This window comes from Danio rerio, chromosome 16, assembly GCF_049306965.1.
Source record: "Danio rerio strain Tuebingen ecotype United States chromosome 16, GRCz12tu, whole genome shotgun sequence".
NCBI lineage: Eukaryota > Metazoa > Chordata > Actinopteri > Cypriniformes > Danionidae > Danio > Danio rerio.
In genome coordinates this window covers 9,615,369-9,635,372 of record NC_133191.1, presented here as the reverse complement: position 1 = coordinate 9,635,372, position 20,004 = coordinate 9,615,369, and the positions used below count along the sequence as shown (strand labels likewise).

The 20,004-nt window shown below is 37.9% G+C and overlaps 2 protein-coding genes across 12 annotated transcripts in view; one reads left to right on the top strand and one right to left on the bottom strand.

The window, feature by feature from the left end:
• Nucleotides 1–20,004, bottom strand: part of dnah5 (dynein, axonemal, heavy chain 5) — a 242,680-nt gene that overhangs the window by 2,710 nt on the left and 219,966 nt on the right. For all 10 annotated transcript variants that reach the window (XM_073925786.1, XM_073925788.1, XM_073925787.1 and 7 more), the window contains 3 exons: nt 15,699–15,914; nt 12,880–13,092; nt 8,634–8,786 (listed from right to left, as the gene is read on the bottom strand). In XM_073925786.1, the coding sequence (XP_073781887.1) occupies nt 8,634–8,786; nt 12,880–13,092; nt 15,699–15,914 (582 nt within the window). The remainder of the gene's footprint in view (nt 1–8,633; nt 8,787–12,879; nt 13,093–15,698; nt 15,915–20,004) is intronic.
• adcy2a (adenylate cyclase 2a) overlaps nt 1–20,004 on the top strand; it is a 217,072-nt gene that overhangs the window by 121,719 nt on the left and 75,349 nt on the right. The window lies entirely within an intron of this gene.

The following is a 20,004-nucleotide window of genomic DNA, read 5'->3' as shown; positions in this document are numbered from 1 at the left end:
TTATAACATGCACTCAATCAACCCCACAATGAACCACAATAATGAGTGTAGAACCCATGTACACTCAATAGCTAGAAAATACCAAGTGGAAACTTCTTGCTCTTCCTTGTGAAGCCAATAAGTAACTAAAACTGCAAATCATCGACTCGCCTTTGGAGGCTGGCTCCATAAACTCCAGATGTTCACTGCAATGCTAAATTGACCAATTTTATAGCTGATAAAAACAAGTTTACAGCCTGGTACAAAAGATGGTTTAGGTTCATATAGTTGATATTACTCTTCATGACTACTGTGAGGGGGGTGAATTTTTTAAATAATTTTTTTATAAACTCATCCGTTTCATTTTTATTAAGTTATATTAAGTCTGCATAATTAAGAGCGTGGCCACCTGAGTGACAGCTATGTCTCGCTGGTCGCCGTCGTGTCACACCGGTGTCCTGACTAAATGCCCTCTCGGCCCTTAACTAACATGGCCTCCCCATCCACTGAATTGGCTCTATCACTATCTCTCCACTCCACCAATAGCTGGCGTGTGGTGAGCGAACTGGAGCCGTGGTCCTGTGGCTGCCGTTGCATCATCCAAATGGATGCTGTACACTGGTGTGGAGAGACCAACCTCATGATTGTGGAGCGCTTTGGATGTATGGCCATACATGATAAATGTGCTATATAAATACACCCCTACTGAAAAAAACAGCTTAAACCAGCCTAGGCTGGTTGGCTGGTTTTAGCTGGTCGACCAGACTGGTTTTAGAGGGGTTTTGGCCATTTCCAGGCTGGTTTCCAGCCATTTCCAGCCTGGTATTAGCTGGTCAGGCTGGGAGATGACCAGCTAAAACCAGCTTGACCAGCCTAGCCAGGCTGGGAGCCCAACCAAAACCAGCTATGTCCAGCTTCAACCAGGCTGGTCAAGCTGGTTTTAGCTGGTTTTAGCTGGTCATCTCCCAGCCTGACCAGCTAAGACCATGGCTGGAAACCAGCCTGGAAATGGCCAAAACCCCTCTAAAACCAGCCTGGCCGACCAGCTAAAACCAGCCAACCAGCTTAGGCTGGTCTAAGCTGGATTTTTCAGCAGGGACATCGCATAACATTACATTACCTCAGCTGATTCCGGCTGATTAGCCGCTGAACTGCAAATACATCATCTTTTTGTGTTGTTTTATGTGGCTTTACACAGATATTTCCTAAATTTATCAGATAATATGGCATGCTGTGTGCACTTAATTGTGCTCACAAACACAAATTGCCTTTATTTTCCAGGTGAGTGCAATTCTTACATACTTATATATCATATCTATAAATATATTTGTTTTATTTAAGATAATTTATAATAATCTTTAGAGCTTGAATGCACTCCAGAATCTGACAGATTGATTAGCTGTAGGCTCTAGAACAGTCATCTGAAATGTTGTCATACAGTTTTATGCCTGGATTTCATGAATAGCCTTGCATTTACTAACACAGACTATATTTGAAATATTCGGAAGTAATTTCCTCAGGTAGGAAAACGTCATAAGAACAATGCTTAGTACCTCAATGTAATACAAAAGTGTTTGTAAAAGACTAAACACTTTTGATATATTGATATAGTGCACAACCAAGCACACATGGTCAGAACACAAAGGAGTCACAGGTAATGAAGTATTGACCGTTTCTTTCAAAGAAAATCCTGTCTAAGCAAAATGCCAGCAGGCTTCTGTAGCTCCACTGACATTTCGCCTCTTTTTCCTTGTTTGGTCATCCCTAGTCGGTAAGACAACATGCGAACAAAATGTCAACGACTGGCCACGCCTACTTGTAGTTTTATTTGCGCTCTTCAGAAACCTATAGGTGACGTAATGGATACTACGTTCATATATTTTACAGTCTATGGAAAATAAGCATAATGGACTGCTCTTTCTTTGGCTCTTGGCGAAGGCGGTCACACTTTTTTCCACTCCGTCCCATATCTCTCCTTGCTAGCTCCTCTTGTCTTCGTCTTATTCTATCTCTGAAGCTCTCCGTGCCCTGCTATCCAAACGAATAAGGAATTGTGGATTTGATCAGTTGGTCTCTGAATGGGATTGACACCATCTTCTCGACGAGAATTTTGGGCTCGGGAGAGCCCACTTGTCCTGAGGGACGTTTGCAGCTAGATACGCGATGGACGGGTGGGAGAAATGGCGCATCGTGTGCCTGGCTGCTTTGTCTCTGGAGGATATTGAAGATATTTACCTATTCGGAACTTTGATAACAGGGTTTCTGCTGGGGTATTGAAGATGGATGAAAGCGGTCAGTGCTGCTCAAAACCCCACCAGGCTGGCGGGCTTGATTGAAATGGTGATAGGCAGGCTCGCTAATAATCAGACTGCAATATTAGATCGCAGTTTGGAAAACATCGGGGTGAAACTAGCGGCTTTGCAACAACATTTGTCCAGATCTGGAGATGAGTGATGGACATTAAATATCTGTAAAATTGGCAGATATTGACCTAAAGTTGAAGTACTTTTTCTACTCTTTCGCTCCCCTGTTTTTTTTCTCTGTCAGACGGCCTCGGCTGGAGAAAAATAACTTCTCCCGAATCGCAAGATAAGGAGAAGCTCTGAAATTCCTGCTCCTTGTCACGGACACCTTTTGGACTCTACAGACTTACACACACACACATACACTGCTACAGATAGACAATCACCACCTAGCCCCTCCTCCCACGTCTTCTTGTGCTTTCACCCACTGGAGGGGGTAGGCAGGTCTGTGACCAGCGCCCCCTGGCTGCAGGACCAGATGGCTGCCCGCCCTTATCGGACTATATCCACATCCCCTGTTCTGATCCTCTGTTGCTATGTCATGTCTTGTCTGTTCACGTGCTTTTTTTCTCCCTGTTCTCACCCTGCCCTTATTCAAGAGCAAGGCGAGAGGGAGTTTTTTTTTTGCCTCCCTCTCCAGAAAAGTATCTTACTTCCTTTTGCTAAATGCTACCTCCTGTGACCTGTCTTCCCCTAAAAATTGTGATGTTTGTGTATGGTTGAGGGGGTTCTATTTCACTATACAAAAGTGTATGTGACAAATAAAAGCATGATTTGATTTGATTTGAGAGTTCACACTCCGAATGAATTTCCATGTCTGACCACAAGTAACATTTGTATACATGACAGAAATTCTTAGTTTCATTAATAGACAGCATACTAGGAGTTAACTTATCCATCTAAATGATTATCAACCAGCAAAGCACAAACAAAACTGCATCCCTTGTACTGAGTGCTTTGAATTTCAGCACTAAATATGGGGACTATTTTCTAGTGCTGTGTAAATATCATTGCGCCTGCGGCAGCCATGGTACAGCAGCAAAATTCCTTGATTATTATGTCGGAATGAGAGTAAAGAGTTAGAAAATTGTATTAATTTTTAGCACACAATGTAACTACAGAAGAGTCTATCTTTAATTAGGAAATATATCCTAAATCATTTTTTAGAAGATGCTAATAGTCTAAACCAATTAAATTATTTATGCTAAGCTAAGCTAAAAGTGCTCCAGCTAGACGCAAAGATTGGCTGAATGAGGAATAGTTGAGAAAGAAAGAAAAAAGAAAGAAAGAAAGAAAGAAAGCACTTTTAGCTGGCATTGATCTGGAATGTCTGGGCTCTCTTCCTAAGTTTATTCTCAGAGCTGCAGGTGTTGGCAGCGAAATACAGCTGAGAATAGAAAAGCAGGACGGATGCCCAGCCCTAATTAAAACAATCCTGTTTCTTGCAAGCTGTTTACCCCCTAGACATTAGCCAGATCCCACCCCACTGAACAGTTTCCTTTAAAGCCCAAAACATCTCTAAACTCACTATTTTTTGAGAATAATCTGCCACTCAGAATGTGTTTAGGAAATATTTAAGCAGATGTGTGTCAGAATTATAACAGAATGTCTTCGTAATCTGTGTAGAACAAACCAAACCAGAATGTAGCATCTGAAATGGATCAGACATGGAAGAAAAAAAAAGTTAACCTTGTAAAGCCGAACATATGACATAGTAAATTCCAAATAAATAAATAAAAAAGTTGAACATTAACACAAAAATAATCAAATAAATAACAAATCAATTGTTAATGTAATATTTGACACATCAGGCTTAGCATGGCATATAGTATGATACAGTAAAAATCACGAATAAACAAAATTGCAAAAAAAAAAAGGAAATGCAATAGATCAAACATAACTGTTGGCAATATATAAACGACAAGAAAAAAGATACAATTCTGATAGCTTGTAATTACAGTTCAGAAAGACTATAATACACAAAACCTTGGAATTATAAGGTTCTATCTGGAATTATAAGGTTCTATCTGCGTTCTGAATGATTTTTTCGATATTGAGCTTTAAAGTTTTTTCATTCCATATAGCAAACAGTATTTGTGTTACAGTTGTTTTTAAATCAAAGGGCTAAAATGTAAACAACTAACATAAAAACATTCCATAATGTAAATAAGATTTCATTTAATATGAATATGTCAATAACTCAATTTAGACAAAAATTCCAGATAGAACCTTATGATTCTAAGGTGACAAAAAGACTAATCAATTGTCACCAATTTGTTTTACTGAGCTAAACACATACTGTAGGGCGCTATCAAACACCCACCTTGCCACAATATTTGTTATGTGAATTTGTGCATGCCAAATTATCTGCACAGTCATTGAATGGAAATATGTCCGGTTCACATTTAAAATCTTCTTCAGATGACGCCTATATAGGAGTGTGTGCAGACCATCACTGATTACATTACGAAAGGCTATCAGACTGCCTTTTTAATTTAGACCGGTCAACTGTATAGAAGCCTTATATCTCTGGCAGACATGTATACGATCCTGTCCCATACAGCTGGTACTGCATGGCTCAACTGTGCGGTCAGCCCTTTGGAAAGGACGAATGGGAACGAGTTATGCCTACATGACTGCTCGCTCTCTTAATTTGGACCCAACTCAGCAAAGAGCTCCAAAAGGATAGCCCTTGGAAGTCAGAAACAGCATCGTGGGCCAGAAAATTTTGTGGACCAAAAAAACTCATTCCCTTCAGATTCTGCCATTAGCAATGTCTTCTAATAAAGCCAACACAGTCATTGCCATATGTTGTATTAACATGCACATGTTTTTATGTTCATATTTTAACAATTACTAATTAACAGCAAGGTTTCTCACATGTGGGGATTAGGGATGCACCGATCATGATACTTGGATCGGATATCGGTTTGATATGGTGCAATATGCATGGTCAATAACAGAAAAGAGAATGTTTTTTAAGTAAAGACTGGCTATCAGGCTTTGCTTAAAGGCTTGTTATTTTACCAATGATTAAAGTCAATAGTGGAAGCCTATTACAGATTTCAAAGAAAAATCTTAATATTTAAAAAAGGAAACATAAGCTGGACTACAACAGGGCAATGTCACAACAAATGCTCAAATAAAATAGCCTAGTTTACAGCAAGCCTCATGTTTTTAGTTAGATTGTGTCGTCTGTCATTTACAGTAGGCCTATAGGTCTGTTATTTTTACTAAAAAAGATATAAGAATTATGACCATAACTATAGAAACTGTCTTATGCTTTAAAAAAAAAGGTACCGTACAGGGATCGGATCTATATTGGTCGATACTCAGAATTTTGTTATCGGCTCGGTTCCAAAAAAATGGTATCGGTGCATCTCTAGTGGTAATGCATAAGACATCGTAGTTTAACATTTGAAACTTGACAATTGCCTTAGGTTCACACCAAACGCGGAATTAAGTATTTGAGCTACCACAAGATCCTTTTTACACTAATATGTTTTAGTTTTAAAATGGATAACTTTTGCTATGGTTATGCCTTTTGTCCACACTATAGCTCTGAGTTCCTTATATTACTGTACGTTTTCATTTTATTGTTAAGAAAGTGAAACTTTCATTATTTTCTTGTCGGCTTAGTCCCTTTATTAATCCGGGGTCGCCACAGCGGAATGAACCGTCAACTTATCCAGCAAGTTTTTACGCAGCGGATGCCCTTCCAGCTGCAACCCATCTCTGGGAAACATCCACACACACAGTCACACACACACACACACACACACTAAGGACAATTTAGCCTACCCAATTCACCTGTACCGAATTTCTTTGGACTGTGGGGGACACCTGAGCACCCGGAGGAAACTCATGCGAACGCAGGGAGAACATGCAAACTCCACACAGAAATGCCAACTGATCCGAGGCTCGAACCAGCGATCCAGTGACCTTCTTGCTGTGAGGTGACAGCACTACCTAATGCGCCACTGCTTCACGATAGTGAAACAACGTAACCAAATGTGAATGAGGTCATAAAGTAGACTGTTCCCTTTGAAGATTTACCCCACATATCGTCTAAAGTTTGTTTCCTGTATCAAACTTGTGAAGTCTGAACTTACAAGAAAAAGATTTAAGACTGGACTTTGTGTACTTTATATAGAGAAAAAGCCCCAATCGGGTGGCAAATGTCTGCAGCCACGCCTCCGTTTTCAGATGTGTTCGTTTTCCCCTATCCACAGTGACGTTTTAAAAAGCGAAACTATCTATTTTCATTATGATATTAACAACTTAACAGACACCAAAAATGTTAAGGCATCATGTAGCTACCTATTAATATGGTCTTCATCTTCACTGTATGAATATTTATAACAAAACGGAGCCTATAACATAACTGCCTCCTTTCATTTTCATTGAAAAATACCCTGACATCTTTTGCTGAATATCAGTTTTAATAAGCAATAATGATCAGCCAAAACACGTTACCTGAGAACAAGTAATAGATTCAAAAGACCAAAGTCGGCGAATGTGTCATTAGATATAGACAAGATGAATTAAATATCATGTTTAACAACTGTACTGTGATACGATCCAGGGCTAGATCCTTGAACTGTCCGACGTGCGCTGCTCTCACCTGGGGAGTTGTGCTCTCAGCACCGACTGACTGCATGGAGCTCAGAAGTCCACATACACTGCAGCGCTTGCCAAAGTGAGCGTGAGGTCACGTGATGTGCGTTTTCAGAGGTGCAGTGTGGACAGAGAGCTTTTCAGAAACGTTAGATGATACGCCAGTGTGGTTGTGGATCATTTTCATTCAAAAACATAGTTTTAAAACTAAAACACATCAGTGTAAATGGGCCCAAGTTACATGGAAAGTAAATACAAAGACGCAAATAGAGGCGACTCTTTGCTTGACTCTAGATCATAGGTGTCAAAACCAATTCCTGGAGGGCTGGATAAAACACAGCTGATCCAAATAATCAAGTTGTTCAAGATTCTTTTGAACACCTCAATTATTTGGATAAGCTGTGTTTGATTAGAGTTGGAGCAAAACTGTGCAGAACCGTGGCCCTCCAGGAATTGGCTTTGACACCTATGCTCTAGAAGGCGCCATGAACCTAAACTCATTAGCATTTGACTTTCCAGCATTTTTAGGCACTTGAACAACAAGTACAAAGCAGCAAACATAGTATTATTCATGTTCACTTTAGGTGTAAACCCGTCATAAGAGTCATCAAAGGCCAACAATAGGAGAATTGTGCTTTGCCCGTCATGAAGTTGGAGGTGTGGAGGAACATATTCTCACATTAATTTTAATAAACTATTGAATTGGAACCTAGATGTAACTTTTTTTTTTTTTTAAATACATAAATTTACATTCCAATACTAGACAAACTTTGAGAGGTGAGCAGGGGGTGTGCTATGAAAATAATATTCAAGGTGTCAAAGTTAGTCTACTTTAAATGTAATTATTTAATAAGCTATGGTACACATACTGAACAAAAGTATTAATAATATATTAAACTATTTATTTTTTGGCCAAAGAATGTGCATATTCTCAAAATAGACAAGCTTAATATAAATGACTAAAACACAGTGACAAAAATCTTTTACATGCACAGATGAAAGACTTGAAATCTGGAAAGCACCCACGTGCTCAACTCGCACGCCTTACATTTACTTACAATAAGCCACAGTTGACTGTATTTATGTGAGATTTTCACAATTGTTTGTGTTTTCAGAGTTCAGGAACAAGAAGAACAGATCACATCAGATTGCGCTGATATTACATGACTCACCCTATTTTTTATTTTTCATATAGTATTTTCATTTAAATTAGAAATGACACATTTGGCAAGCAATATGTTCGAATGATATGTTTCTCTGGCATTACAAATAAATACTTAAAAAAAATCTTCTTTCTCATTCTATGCATTCTCTATTCTCTCCAGTGCTTCCTCCTGAGATCAATAACTTCAGCCATTTCCAGGCAACATTTAAGACATGCTTTTTTATGCATTAAATGACGCAAACACCCATAATTTGAGGAGCACTTTGGGTTGTGTGCTTCATTTAAATACTTCTCTCCTATAATATCTGCATCAAATGCATATTCAATAACATCAGACCCAGAACTAGCTGTGTTCAGGCCTTTTCTGCACTATGCTTTGCTGCACATCTTTAGTAAATACCGACAATATTGTTTTAATGCCAGAAAGACAGCTTGTGCTAAATCTAGCCCCTTTATAGTTCAAAATTGCATAAAAGACAACGTTTCATTTTTTTTAGTGAGGAACACAAATTAGGAGGGAAATGTACAAATGTAAGTTTAGTAGAAGCGTTTGTGTTATAGTTACTCACCTGTCTCATAGCTGTCAGAAAGCCCTGTGGGTTGAAGAAGCCTGTCATCCAAAAGCAGTTAGGTCGCCCCTCAAAAATCCAAGAGTGGAACTGTCTGTTCCGCTCCAGCAACTCCGTGAACCAAAACCCCAGTGTAGTGGAAGCCCAAGAGGCCTGTATACAGACAGACACACACACACAGGCAGATAGAAACTGAGTAATACTTAGCGAATCCAGATCTCACAGAGATTTTGAGGCACACGCTGCACACGAATCAACCAAAACACAAACTTTTTAAACAACTTAAATATAATTACAAACAATTAAGCTTAAAGATAATTAAATGCAATAAGTATAAGTATATAATATGTTTTTATGTAATAACTAAATATAATTTATGTCTGTTTATTACAGGATGTCGCTGTATGGTTTGAGGAGACTGTGTATATAGCAGGTCATAACAAATCAAAGCAACCCTTTAAATTCACATCAACATGCACGCACAGAGTAAGTTACAGCCTGATTGTTATTCAGGAGGCAGTATTTTCAATTAGTGCATGATTAGATCAGCTTGAGTAGCATATGAACTGCAGAGTTAAATAAAGCTGTTGTGCTGCTGGGCTGCAGGTGAGGCAAGGCCTTATTTAAAGCTGTTTTAACCAAGCATTCAAAACAGTAACAGCAAATTTTACAACATTTTCTCTCAGTCTTAATACATGGTGTAACAGAAGAGTCAATGTTTAAATAGGAACATTACCAAAACTCTTGTCATTTAAGCCAAACGGTCTAATCCAAATCAATGATCTGTGCTAAGCTAAGCTAAGCTAATAGTGCTCCACCAGACCCAAAGATTGGCTGAATAAATTAAAAATGATAAAACTCAATTGGTTAACTCTAGGGGCCTTATTATACATCCAGCACAATAAGGCTCGAGATGTATTTGGCGCAATTTGTTGCTATTTTCAGACCAGTGCAACCGTAACTTTGTTGTTAAAATCGCAAATCCATTTGCGTCCCCTGCTGAAAAATCCAGCTTAAACCAGCCTAGGCTGGTTGGCTGGTTTAAGCTGGTTGACCAGCCTGGTTTTAGAGTGGTTTTGGCCATTTCCAGGCTGGTTTCCAGCCATTTCAAGCCTTGACTTAGCTGGCCAGGGTGGGAAATGACCAGCCAAATCCAGCTAAAACCAGCTTGACCAGCCTGGTTTAAGCTGGATATAGCTGGTTTTGGCTGTACTCCCAGCTTAGCTAGGCTGGTCAAGCTGGTTTTAGCTGGTTATCTCCCAGCCTGACCTGCTAAGACCAGGCTGGAAATGGCTGAAAACCAGCCAGGAAATGGCCAAAACCCCTCTAAAACCAGCCTGGTCGACCAGCTAAAACCAGCCAACCAGCCTAGGCTGAATTAAGCTGGATTTTTCAGCAGGGTCACTTTGTGGACTCATGGGTGTTCCGATCTAAAAAGGAGGTGTGTTAAGGTGCATTGTTGGCGCTTTGCTATTTTAAAGAACTGAAATTGACCGCGCCATAGACCAACTAATAGCTGGTCTAAAGTTCAGCACAGAGCGCGACAGTTATGCGGCTATGCAGGTCTAAACACTTACACATTGCTTAAGACAAACAGGATGTGCAGCAATACACAAATATCTCTATATATGAAAAAAAAATGAAAGGATTAAAATGTTACAATTATAAATTTCTACATAAAAAAGACACTACCTCCATGCTTTTTTTATGACGGGGGGATTTTTTTCAGTTCATTCATTACAATTTGCATTTGTTTAATGTTATTATTATTAGCAGTATTATTTATATTTGTTTTAATAAAAACAAGTTTAAATTTGTCCACCTGTCTGCTTTTTGAGTTGCATGCGTCACTATATGGGACATAAGAATAGGACAAGTGTTAACTCAACACACTTTGTTATTATTGTTCATTTGCTAGAAAATAGAACTGAATTTAGAAACAGTTTGGAAGCAAATTTTGCAATTAACAAACAAAATTAAATATGAAGGCTAATGGATGTCTTCAGCGGAGTGCGTACAACACTATTTCCTTTTCCACAAAAATAAAGGAGTAATGTAAAAGTAAAATAAAGACAAAGTAAAGAGGCCAACTGGAGGAGGTTCGTTTTTTATCCTCGCACTGCAGATGGTCTGTTTAACTGTTTTCTCACTAGTGAATCGTTTAGTTTTTCCTTTTACAGAGTCCGCTATGTAAATAGCAAATGCATCATGGTGCTACGCAACTGACTCTTAAAGGGAATGTGAGTTGAGACTCTGATTGGTTTAATGCACGTTATGCTCAAAACACACCCATAACTCATTAAGAGAATACGCACAACCCTGTTAGACCAGGCTCAAAGCATCTTTTTCTGTCCTTAAAATAGCAAAAGTGGATTAATCAATGTGCTTGCGCCATGCACTTTAGACTTAGCCCCTGGGATGTTAAAATAAAGCCCTAGGTGAGTTGTAAAATAAGTCTAAAAAAAAAGGTAACACCAAACAATAGTTTATAGTAGAATGTCCTGTTTGAAGACATGTTGATAGACCTGTTTCGAAAAGGCATGCTGTTCAATATTAAGCAAATAGTCCACTAATACAATACTCAGAATCATCAAAATAAAGGTTCCCGAATTGTGTGATACTCCTCAATTTATACATTTTTATTATTTTTGCTATTATGTTTAGAAGTATATTTTACTTTGCAATAGTAATTTCTGGAAGTTAGTATAGTATAGTACACTACCTGACAAAAGTCTTGTTGCCTATCCAAGTTTTAGGAACAACAAATAATAACTTGACTTCTAGTTGATCATTTTGTGCCAAGACTTTTGTCAGGTGGTATAGTATAGTACAGTTCAGTACAGTTCAGTACAGTACAGTACAGTACAGTATAGTATAGTATAGTATAGTATAGTATAGTATGGTATGTTATGGTATAGTATAGTATAGTATAGTATAATATAGTATAGTATGGTACGGTACGGTACAGTACAGTATAGTATAGTATAGTATAGTATAGTATGGTATGTTATGGTATAGTATAGTATAGTATAGTATAGTATAATATAGTATAGTATAGTATGGTACGGTACGGTACAGTACAGTACAGTACAGTACAGTACAGCAGTGGTTCTCAAAGGGGGGGTCGGGACCCCCCGAGGGGTCGCGGGGCAATGAAGGGGGGTCGCCTGGTGATTTCCAAAAATCAATTTATTTTTATTAAACCATAAGAATTAACATATTTTATCCATAACTATACTGAAAATAAAAATAGTAGTTTATAGTTACTATATACTATATAGTTACTATAGTAGCTTATAGTTACTAGTTCTATTGGATTGCGACCCCTGGGGTAACTATAGTATATTAAAGGCAGCAATAGCGTCAGATACATTTTGATTTTATAACATCAGGTTATACTTTCTAGCACATTTAAAGCACTGACACAAATTTAATTAGTGTGTCTGAGTCATTGCAAGGTTTCTGTATTTATAACCACCTCAGAGGATATTGGGGGTCGTGAGTCACTGGCATTGTTATTTTGGGGGTCGCGGGCTGAAAAGTTTGGGAACCCCTGCAGTACAGTATAGTATAGTACAGTACAGTACAGTATAGTATAGTATAGTATAGTTTAGTATTATAAGATAGTGAAATGCAGGTGAACCAACTCAAAATAACTCTGGGGTCTAATTTATAAAATTTGCACAGACACCCTTCCTAAAAATTATAGTAATAATTAAAAATATTAATTTATTTATTAATGATTATGGCATTTAAATGATGATTAAAATTGGTTCAATAAAGTAAACATTTAAGTTAATTATGTTTACTTACAGCATCACACACTCTCCTGTCAAGTCTGATTTGTGCATACACCATGCTTATAAATGAGACCTCAGGAGATGATATTCATGTGTTCATTCCTTTTTGTTAAGTAGGCTTGCAAATAATGCACATAATTTAATGACAGTTGGCTATTCCACTTCATCATCCATAAATACTCAAAAACTGTGGAGAGATGATATTTCTCTGGCGCATTATTGCAGCACACATATGCTATTACCATCTGAAAGGTCACATTCATTTCTATATCTGTTAAATAGTAGCATAAAAGTAAAAATAAGCTACCATTCAGTCACAGAAATTAACTGCTCAATAACTAAATTGGATCCTAGCATTAGCAGCTACTATGCTTCAAAATTGTTTGCAGTTTTGTTGTGTAAATTGTATGTGCTGTACATTTCACACATGGGCAATGACCGCTGACCTTTTTCCAGCGTGCAGGTATCCGGGCATCGTACATGCAGTCCAGTGCATCTCGCAGGTTCTCGCTCATAATGATGGTTCCATCAATGGCAAGCTTCAGGTCATGCAGCGTGTTCCTGACCAGAACAATAACTCTCTGCATGCGATCAATCTCCTGCCGCAGAAATATGTTCATGGGCTGAAGGGGACCCATGCTCATCAGTCTCTCTCTGACCTGGATGGAATCAATAATGAAGGACTTTTTATTTACTTGTGCTTAGAAGCCCTATAAGAACATACGAAAGACAGCACTGTGACCATGAAGCAATAATTCCTTTGCTTATACTATTTCCATTATTGTAACATGTTTTTCAATAAAGAACTTACTGTACTTATAATTAGTCAGGAATAAAACAATATGTGACAATGATCCAAAAAACAATTGTAGTAATAAAAATAGTCATTTAAAAAAATAATTATGTGTTTTTTTATTGAGATTTATATCATATGATGCACTTTTTAATTCACTTCATTCGTTTGTGCTCTGTGGTATTTACAGTGCATCCGGGAAGCGCTTCACTTTTTCAACACTTTTAATTGTTAAAGCCTTATTCCAAAATGGAATAAATTCATTTTTTTTACATTCTACACACAATCCACCATAGTGACAATGTGAAAAAATATGTTTTTTAAATTGTTGCAAATTTATTTAAAATAAAAAACCTGAAAATCACATGTACATAAGTATTCACAGCATTTGCCGTGAAGCTCTAAATTGATCACAGGTACATTCTGTTTCCATTGAACCTTCTTGAGATGTTTCAGCAGCTTAATTGGAGTTCACCTGTGGTAAATTCAGTTGACTGGACATGATTTGATAAGGCCTACACCTGTCTATATAAGGTCCCAGGGTTGACAGTACATGTCAAAACACAAACCAAACATGAAAACAAAGGATTTGTCTGTAGACCTCCGAAACAGGATTTTCTCAAGGCACAAGGCTGGGGAAAGTTACAGAAAAAATTCTGCTGCTCTGAAAGTTTCAATGAGCACAGTGGCCTATATCATCTGGAAGATGTTTGGAACCACCAGGACTCTTATTACAGCTGGCCGGCCATCTAAGCTGAGTGATCGAAGGAGAAGGGCCTTAGTCAGGGAGGTAATTAATATTCCAATGATCACTCAGTCTGAGCTCCAGCGTTCTTCTGTGGAGAGAGGAGAACCTTACAGAAAGACAACCATCTGTGCAGTAATCCACCAATCAGGCCTGTGTGGTAGAGTGGCCAGACGGAAGACACTCCCCCCTGGAAATTTGCCAAAAGGCATCTGAAGGACTCTCAGACCAAAAAAACAAAACAAAATTCTCTGGTAATTGAACTCTTTGCAGTGAATGCCAGGCGTTACGTTTGCAGAAAACCAGGTACTGCTCATCACCAGGCTAATATCATCCCTATAGTAAAGCATGGTGGTGGCAGCATCATGCTGTGGGGATGTTTTTCAGCAGCAGGAACTGGAAGACTAGTCAGGATAGAGGGAAAGATGAATGCAGCAATGTACAGACATATCCTGAATGAAAACCTGCTTCAGAGTGCTATTGACCTGAGACTGGGGCGGCATCTTCCAGCAGGACAATGACCCAAAGCACATCGCCAAAATATCAATGGAGTGGCTTCACAACAACTCGGTGAATGTCCTTGAGTGGCCCAGCCAGAGCCCAGAAATAAATCCTATTGAACATCTCTGGAGAGATCTAAAAACGGCTGTACACTGTCGCTTCCCATCCAACTTGATAGAGCTTGAGAGGTATTGCAAAGAGTAATGAGCATTGGGTATTGTGTGTAGAATTTTGAGGTTTAAATGAATTGAATCCATTTTAGAACAAGGCTGTAACATAAAAAATGTGGAAAGAGTGGCGCACTTTGAATAGTTTCTGGATACATTATATTGTAAGTGATTATATTTTGTGCAGATGCACTGCATATAAAAAGACTTGATCATCCAAAACGATCTAAATTAATGAGCTATTTCCAAATAGAGATATTAAAAATCATCTGGAGATAATATTTACATATTGCAACATATATCGCAGCCAAACAAATTATTGCAATGTAAAATTTATTTATTTCTGCCCTACGCAGAAACATAAAGTGTTACCCAAAAGTCTCTATCGATTATATGAATTCCTACAGCCATGATCATGATCAACAGAATATACAAACGCTATTCTAAATTAAATCAAGTTTACAGTCGGCTTGAATGAAAATATCAATGAAAATCATTTGCAGCTTGTTTTGCATCTGGTTGAACAGAATGGTAGGTGATGAGGTCACTACAGGGGACAAAATGTTTTATTCACATGCAGTTTTTCCCTTTTGCTCTTAATAATTCAAAACTGCCAGCAAGCAGTGCATGGTGATTTTTTTCATCATCACTTAGTTTTTAATATTTAAGGAAAGCTCATGACTGAGACAAATCTGCTTCTCTGCCGTCCGCCATGAGAGATAATGAAAACAAAAAGCTCTCATGCACCCTAAGGCACGCTTTTTTCCTGCTGCCTTGTTAATTGGTAGATAATCAGAGGGGAGTAGGAGCCAATTACTGCCTATATGTCTCAAAGGCACCTACAGTTTAGTGTTAGAACATTTGCGAGCCCCTCCACCCCCATAAAAACGCATTAGTGCAGGCAATCGGTGACCTCAGCACCATCCGTCAACCCTTAGAATGTCCCCTCAGGACTCAAGCTTCCAAACAGCAAAGGCCATTTGCTCCCATTGGGCTCTGAGCTCTCCATCAACCGTGTACGATTTTGCTGCATCACAGTCGCTCAGTCTGAAGCCTCACCTCAAATGGAACAAAATCTGGAGGCAGTTTCTCCAACATGTCATCAGCTAGCCGACCCACAATGGCCTCCCTGGTCTCCCCACCTCCAGTAGAGCTGTCCTTTGGTTGGATACTCAGGATTGTGTCTAGCACGTCCTTGGCAAGTTTGCTTTGGTAAGTGATGTCTGCGTTTGGGTGGAGGCCAAATACCTCAGGGGTGTCATATGTTGGGAGACCCTGCAGACAAAGAAGGAAAAACCTTTATTTTCATACATCTGCGATTAAAAAGCACACACACATATATATATATATATATATATATATATATATATATATATATATATATATATATATATATATATATATATATATATATATATATATAAATAACAGTGTCATCTACGTTTAAATTGATTTTAGCTGTGTGTAACTCTTGACCTAAATAATAGATGTAAAGTGAAAATAAAATTGCTAAAGTAGAACTGGAATAGATTAGAGATTCAAACACTTTTGCAATAACTAATAGCCTTAAAATCTGTCTATGATTATCTAATTCAGAGGGATCTCCCCCCTTTAATAGAGGAAAAAACATTTTTGATGACATTTGAGCTTAAACTTGAATTAATTACAGCGGTTCTTGGTTCAGCTATGTAATTTGATGTAATCTTTAAAAGGTAAGGTTCTATACTAGAACCTAAAGTTCATTGATAAACTTTGATGTTGGCTTGAGAAAGCCAACGTGACTGCGCTAGGACTGGGAATGGCAGTTGGCAGAAATCACGGCGGCGGTTGCTAAGTGGTTGCTAGGCAGTTGCTAAAACAATTATGGCATTGTTAGGTAGTTGCTAAGCAGTTGCTAAATGGCAATGCTCGTGTACATGTTTGATCAAATGCTAATACTTAGTAGGCATTTCTAGCATATCTTATTGCATTAAGATAATCATTCATAGCATGTAGCTAATCAATATTAGCACCTGGCTTCCATTATCATTGTTACCATGCATATTACATAGAAAGTCCCATTTGCTAGCATGAGTTAAACAAGCCAATGCCCAGGTCCCTACAATATTCTGATGTAGAGATATTGCTATTTTTAAATGGTTGTATTTTTTTGAAAATACAATGCTTAATAAGTGTGAAAGTGATACATGCAAAAATGGCTTGCCATATCAGTAAAAAATATAGTTTAAGTCAAAAATGGCTTGCCATATCAGTAAAAAATATAGAGTTTAAGTCAAAAATGGCTTGCCATATCAGTAAAAAATATAGTTTAAGTCAAAAATGGCTTGCCATATCAGTAAAAAATATAGAGTTTAAGTCAAAAATGGCTTGCCATATTTTGAGAAAAATAATGGTTAAAAATTATTTATTGGAAAACTATAAGTCTGATAAACCTTAAAGACATATCAACAAAATCTAACGCTTCAAAATAGAGCTTTTGGCCAAATTTGGGGCTTGTATAATATTTCTATATGCCCGGATTATAAAAATTTAATATTTAACATTTTTTATTAAAAAAACAATAAGTCTTATAGGCATGAGGAGATATAGCAACAATCTTGAATGTAGAAGGCACATTTTGACCACATTTGGGCCTTGTGGCATGAACGGCCTAGGAGGAGATACGTTTGTTTTCAAGGACAGAGTACAATAACAGTATGTTGGCTTTCTCAAGCCAACATAATTACTGTCCCTGCTGATTTTTTTACAATAGAAATTCATTAAAGCTTTGTGAGCTTGTGTAACTTAAACTGAAAAAAAATCAACAATATCTTCTATTTTAAGTCCTTCAGAATAATTTTCTTTATATAATTCTTTTCTTTAAATATTTTCCTTTACCTTTATAATTATTTCCTTAACTTTTACATGTTCAAGTATTCTAATTAAGTATTTTAACCCAGAAACTGAAAATAACTGAAAGCAACAATCATCTCACATTGTACATTCAGCACAAAAGCTTCCTGTAAATAATTTATGCTTAGCAAATGTACGAAAGCAAGTAGGACATGTGTTTTTTATGCTTTTGTGTGCAGTTTCATTCACTAATGTTGATAAGCTCATTTCGTGTTACACAGTGAACAATGCTGCAGTGTGTATGTAGCCGTCGAGTGCACAGATCGGCTCCTGGAACCATGTTTGTCATTGAATCTGAGAGGATAATCCTGCTGTGAGTTGGGGCTAAAAACATCCATCACAATCAGCTCAGACAGAATAAAGATCTGCCGTACTCTGCCGGCAGCTGTACCATTTCTCTCACTGCTTTATGTGACTCACTGCCTTTAATGTACAACAGAAATAAGGCCATCAGGAGGCTGGCTACGGCCTTCTCAGCACTCAAATTACTATTATGAGGTGGTGTGTGTATGCAGAATTGATCCAGCTGTACTAATTTTAGCGCTGATGAATCAGCCTTTTCACTATGTGTGTGTGTGTGTGTGCTTGTTTCTGTGATTTATGAGGACACACATTTGTATAATGACATGAGTATGACCTAGGTCAGGGGTGGCCAACCCTGTTCCTGGAGAGCCACCTTCCTGCAGATTTCAGTTACCCATATCAAACACACCTGCCTGTAATTATCATGTGGTGTTCAGGTCCTAATTAATTGGTTCAGGTGTGTTTGATATGGGTAGCAACTGAAATCTGCAGGAAGGTGGCTCTCCAGGAACAGGGTTGGCCCCCCCTGACCTAGGTTATGAGTTGGTTTATGATGACATGCCTTGTGTTCTTGTCATTTTGAAGCTGTTTAAAAGCATACTTTTTTCACATTTAAAGTTGGTAGGTATGAGGTATAATAATAGTATTATACACATTTTTTTTTGTATAAATATAAAATACATTATGCCTATGGAGAGCCCTCATATATCATAAAAACCAACCTGTGTGTGTATGTGTGAGGTACAGTCTACATGCTGTAGTTATAAAGATGCCTGCTTTTGTAAAATATTTTCTTTTGCTCCTTATATGCAATCGCCTACTGTCTGCATGCGCACACTAGGCCAGATCTTGTTTCATGAATGGTGAATGTAATACATCTTAGCATACACTCCCACTGTGAGTTTTGAATTAAACAAAGCTGCTGCCTAACGTACGTTTTAAGAGGGTGCTGAGAATGTGTCAGTCAGTATTGGCTGATTTTCCTGTAAATGTTTATTGGCACTTTGCTAAGCAGCCAAAAGCCCACAGTGTTATAACACATCGGTATTGTCATCCAACAACAATTTGGGTCCTGTTATACACCAAGCGTAATAAGGCACAAGTCGTGCATGGTGCGATTTGTTGCTATTTTCAGACCAGCGCAACTGTCATTTTCACTTTTTGTACCACGTTGTGTAAATAGCAAATCTATTTGCGCCAATTTGTGGACTCATGGGTGTACTAGTCTAGAAAGGATGTGTGTTAAGGCGCATTGTTGGCGTGTTGCTATTTTAAGAAACTGCGACCGTGCCATTGACTAACTAAAACTTGGTCTACAGTGCATTAGTTATGCGCCTATAAAAGTCCAAAACTTCTACACATTGCTTAATACACACAGGATGTACAGCAGTACACAAATATCTTTACATATGAAAAACATTTAATTATTAAAATGTTACAAAAAATATTATTTGCTACACAAATATAAAAACCCCTACTTGCATGCCTTTTTTCAGTTTATTCATGAAAATTTGCCTTTGTAAAATGTGGAGTGAGTTTTCACCGTTTCCTTACTCCACCAAAGTAAAAGAGTAATGTAAAGTGTAAAAGTAAAGAATAAGTTAAGAGGGCTAATGAAGCAGGCAAATTTTTGGTGTCCTGGCTGCAGATGGTCTGCTTTCTCGCTAGTGAAGCATTCAGTTTTTCAAGCAAGTCCACCATGTAAAAAGCAAATGCGCCACGGCGATGAGATGAGACTTTGATTGATTTACCGAATTGATTTGATTTAATTTAATTGATGTTATGCTCAAAACACATCCATAATTTATTAAGAGAATAAGCACAACCCCATAGACTAAGCACCAGGACACCAACCATAACATTCTGTCCATAAAAAAATGAATTCGGACACCCTTAATGCTTTTGCGTTATATGCTTTAGACTTTGCGCTTAGATCATTAAAATAGTGCTCTTAGTCCTACCTCCATTTGTCATCTCCATCTAAAGCAGCAATTCTCAACCCTGGTCCTTGCAAAATGGATTCCACAGTATACTCTGTCATGATTTCAGTTTGAATGGAGCATGTACAGTTGAAGTCAGAATTATCAGCCCTCCTGAATTACAAGCCCCCATATATATTTTTTCTTCCCCAATTTCTGTTTACGTAAAGATTTTTTCAACACATTTCTAA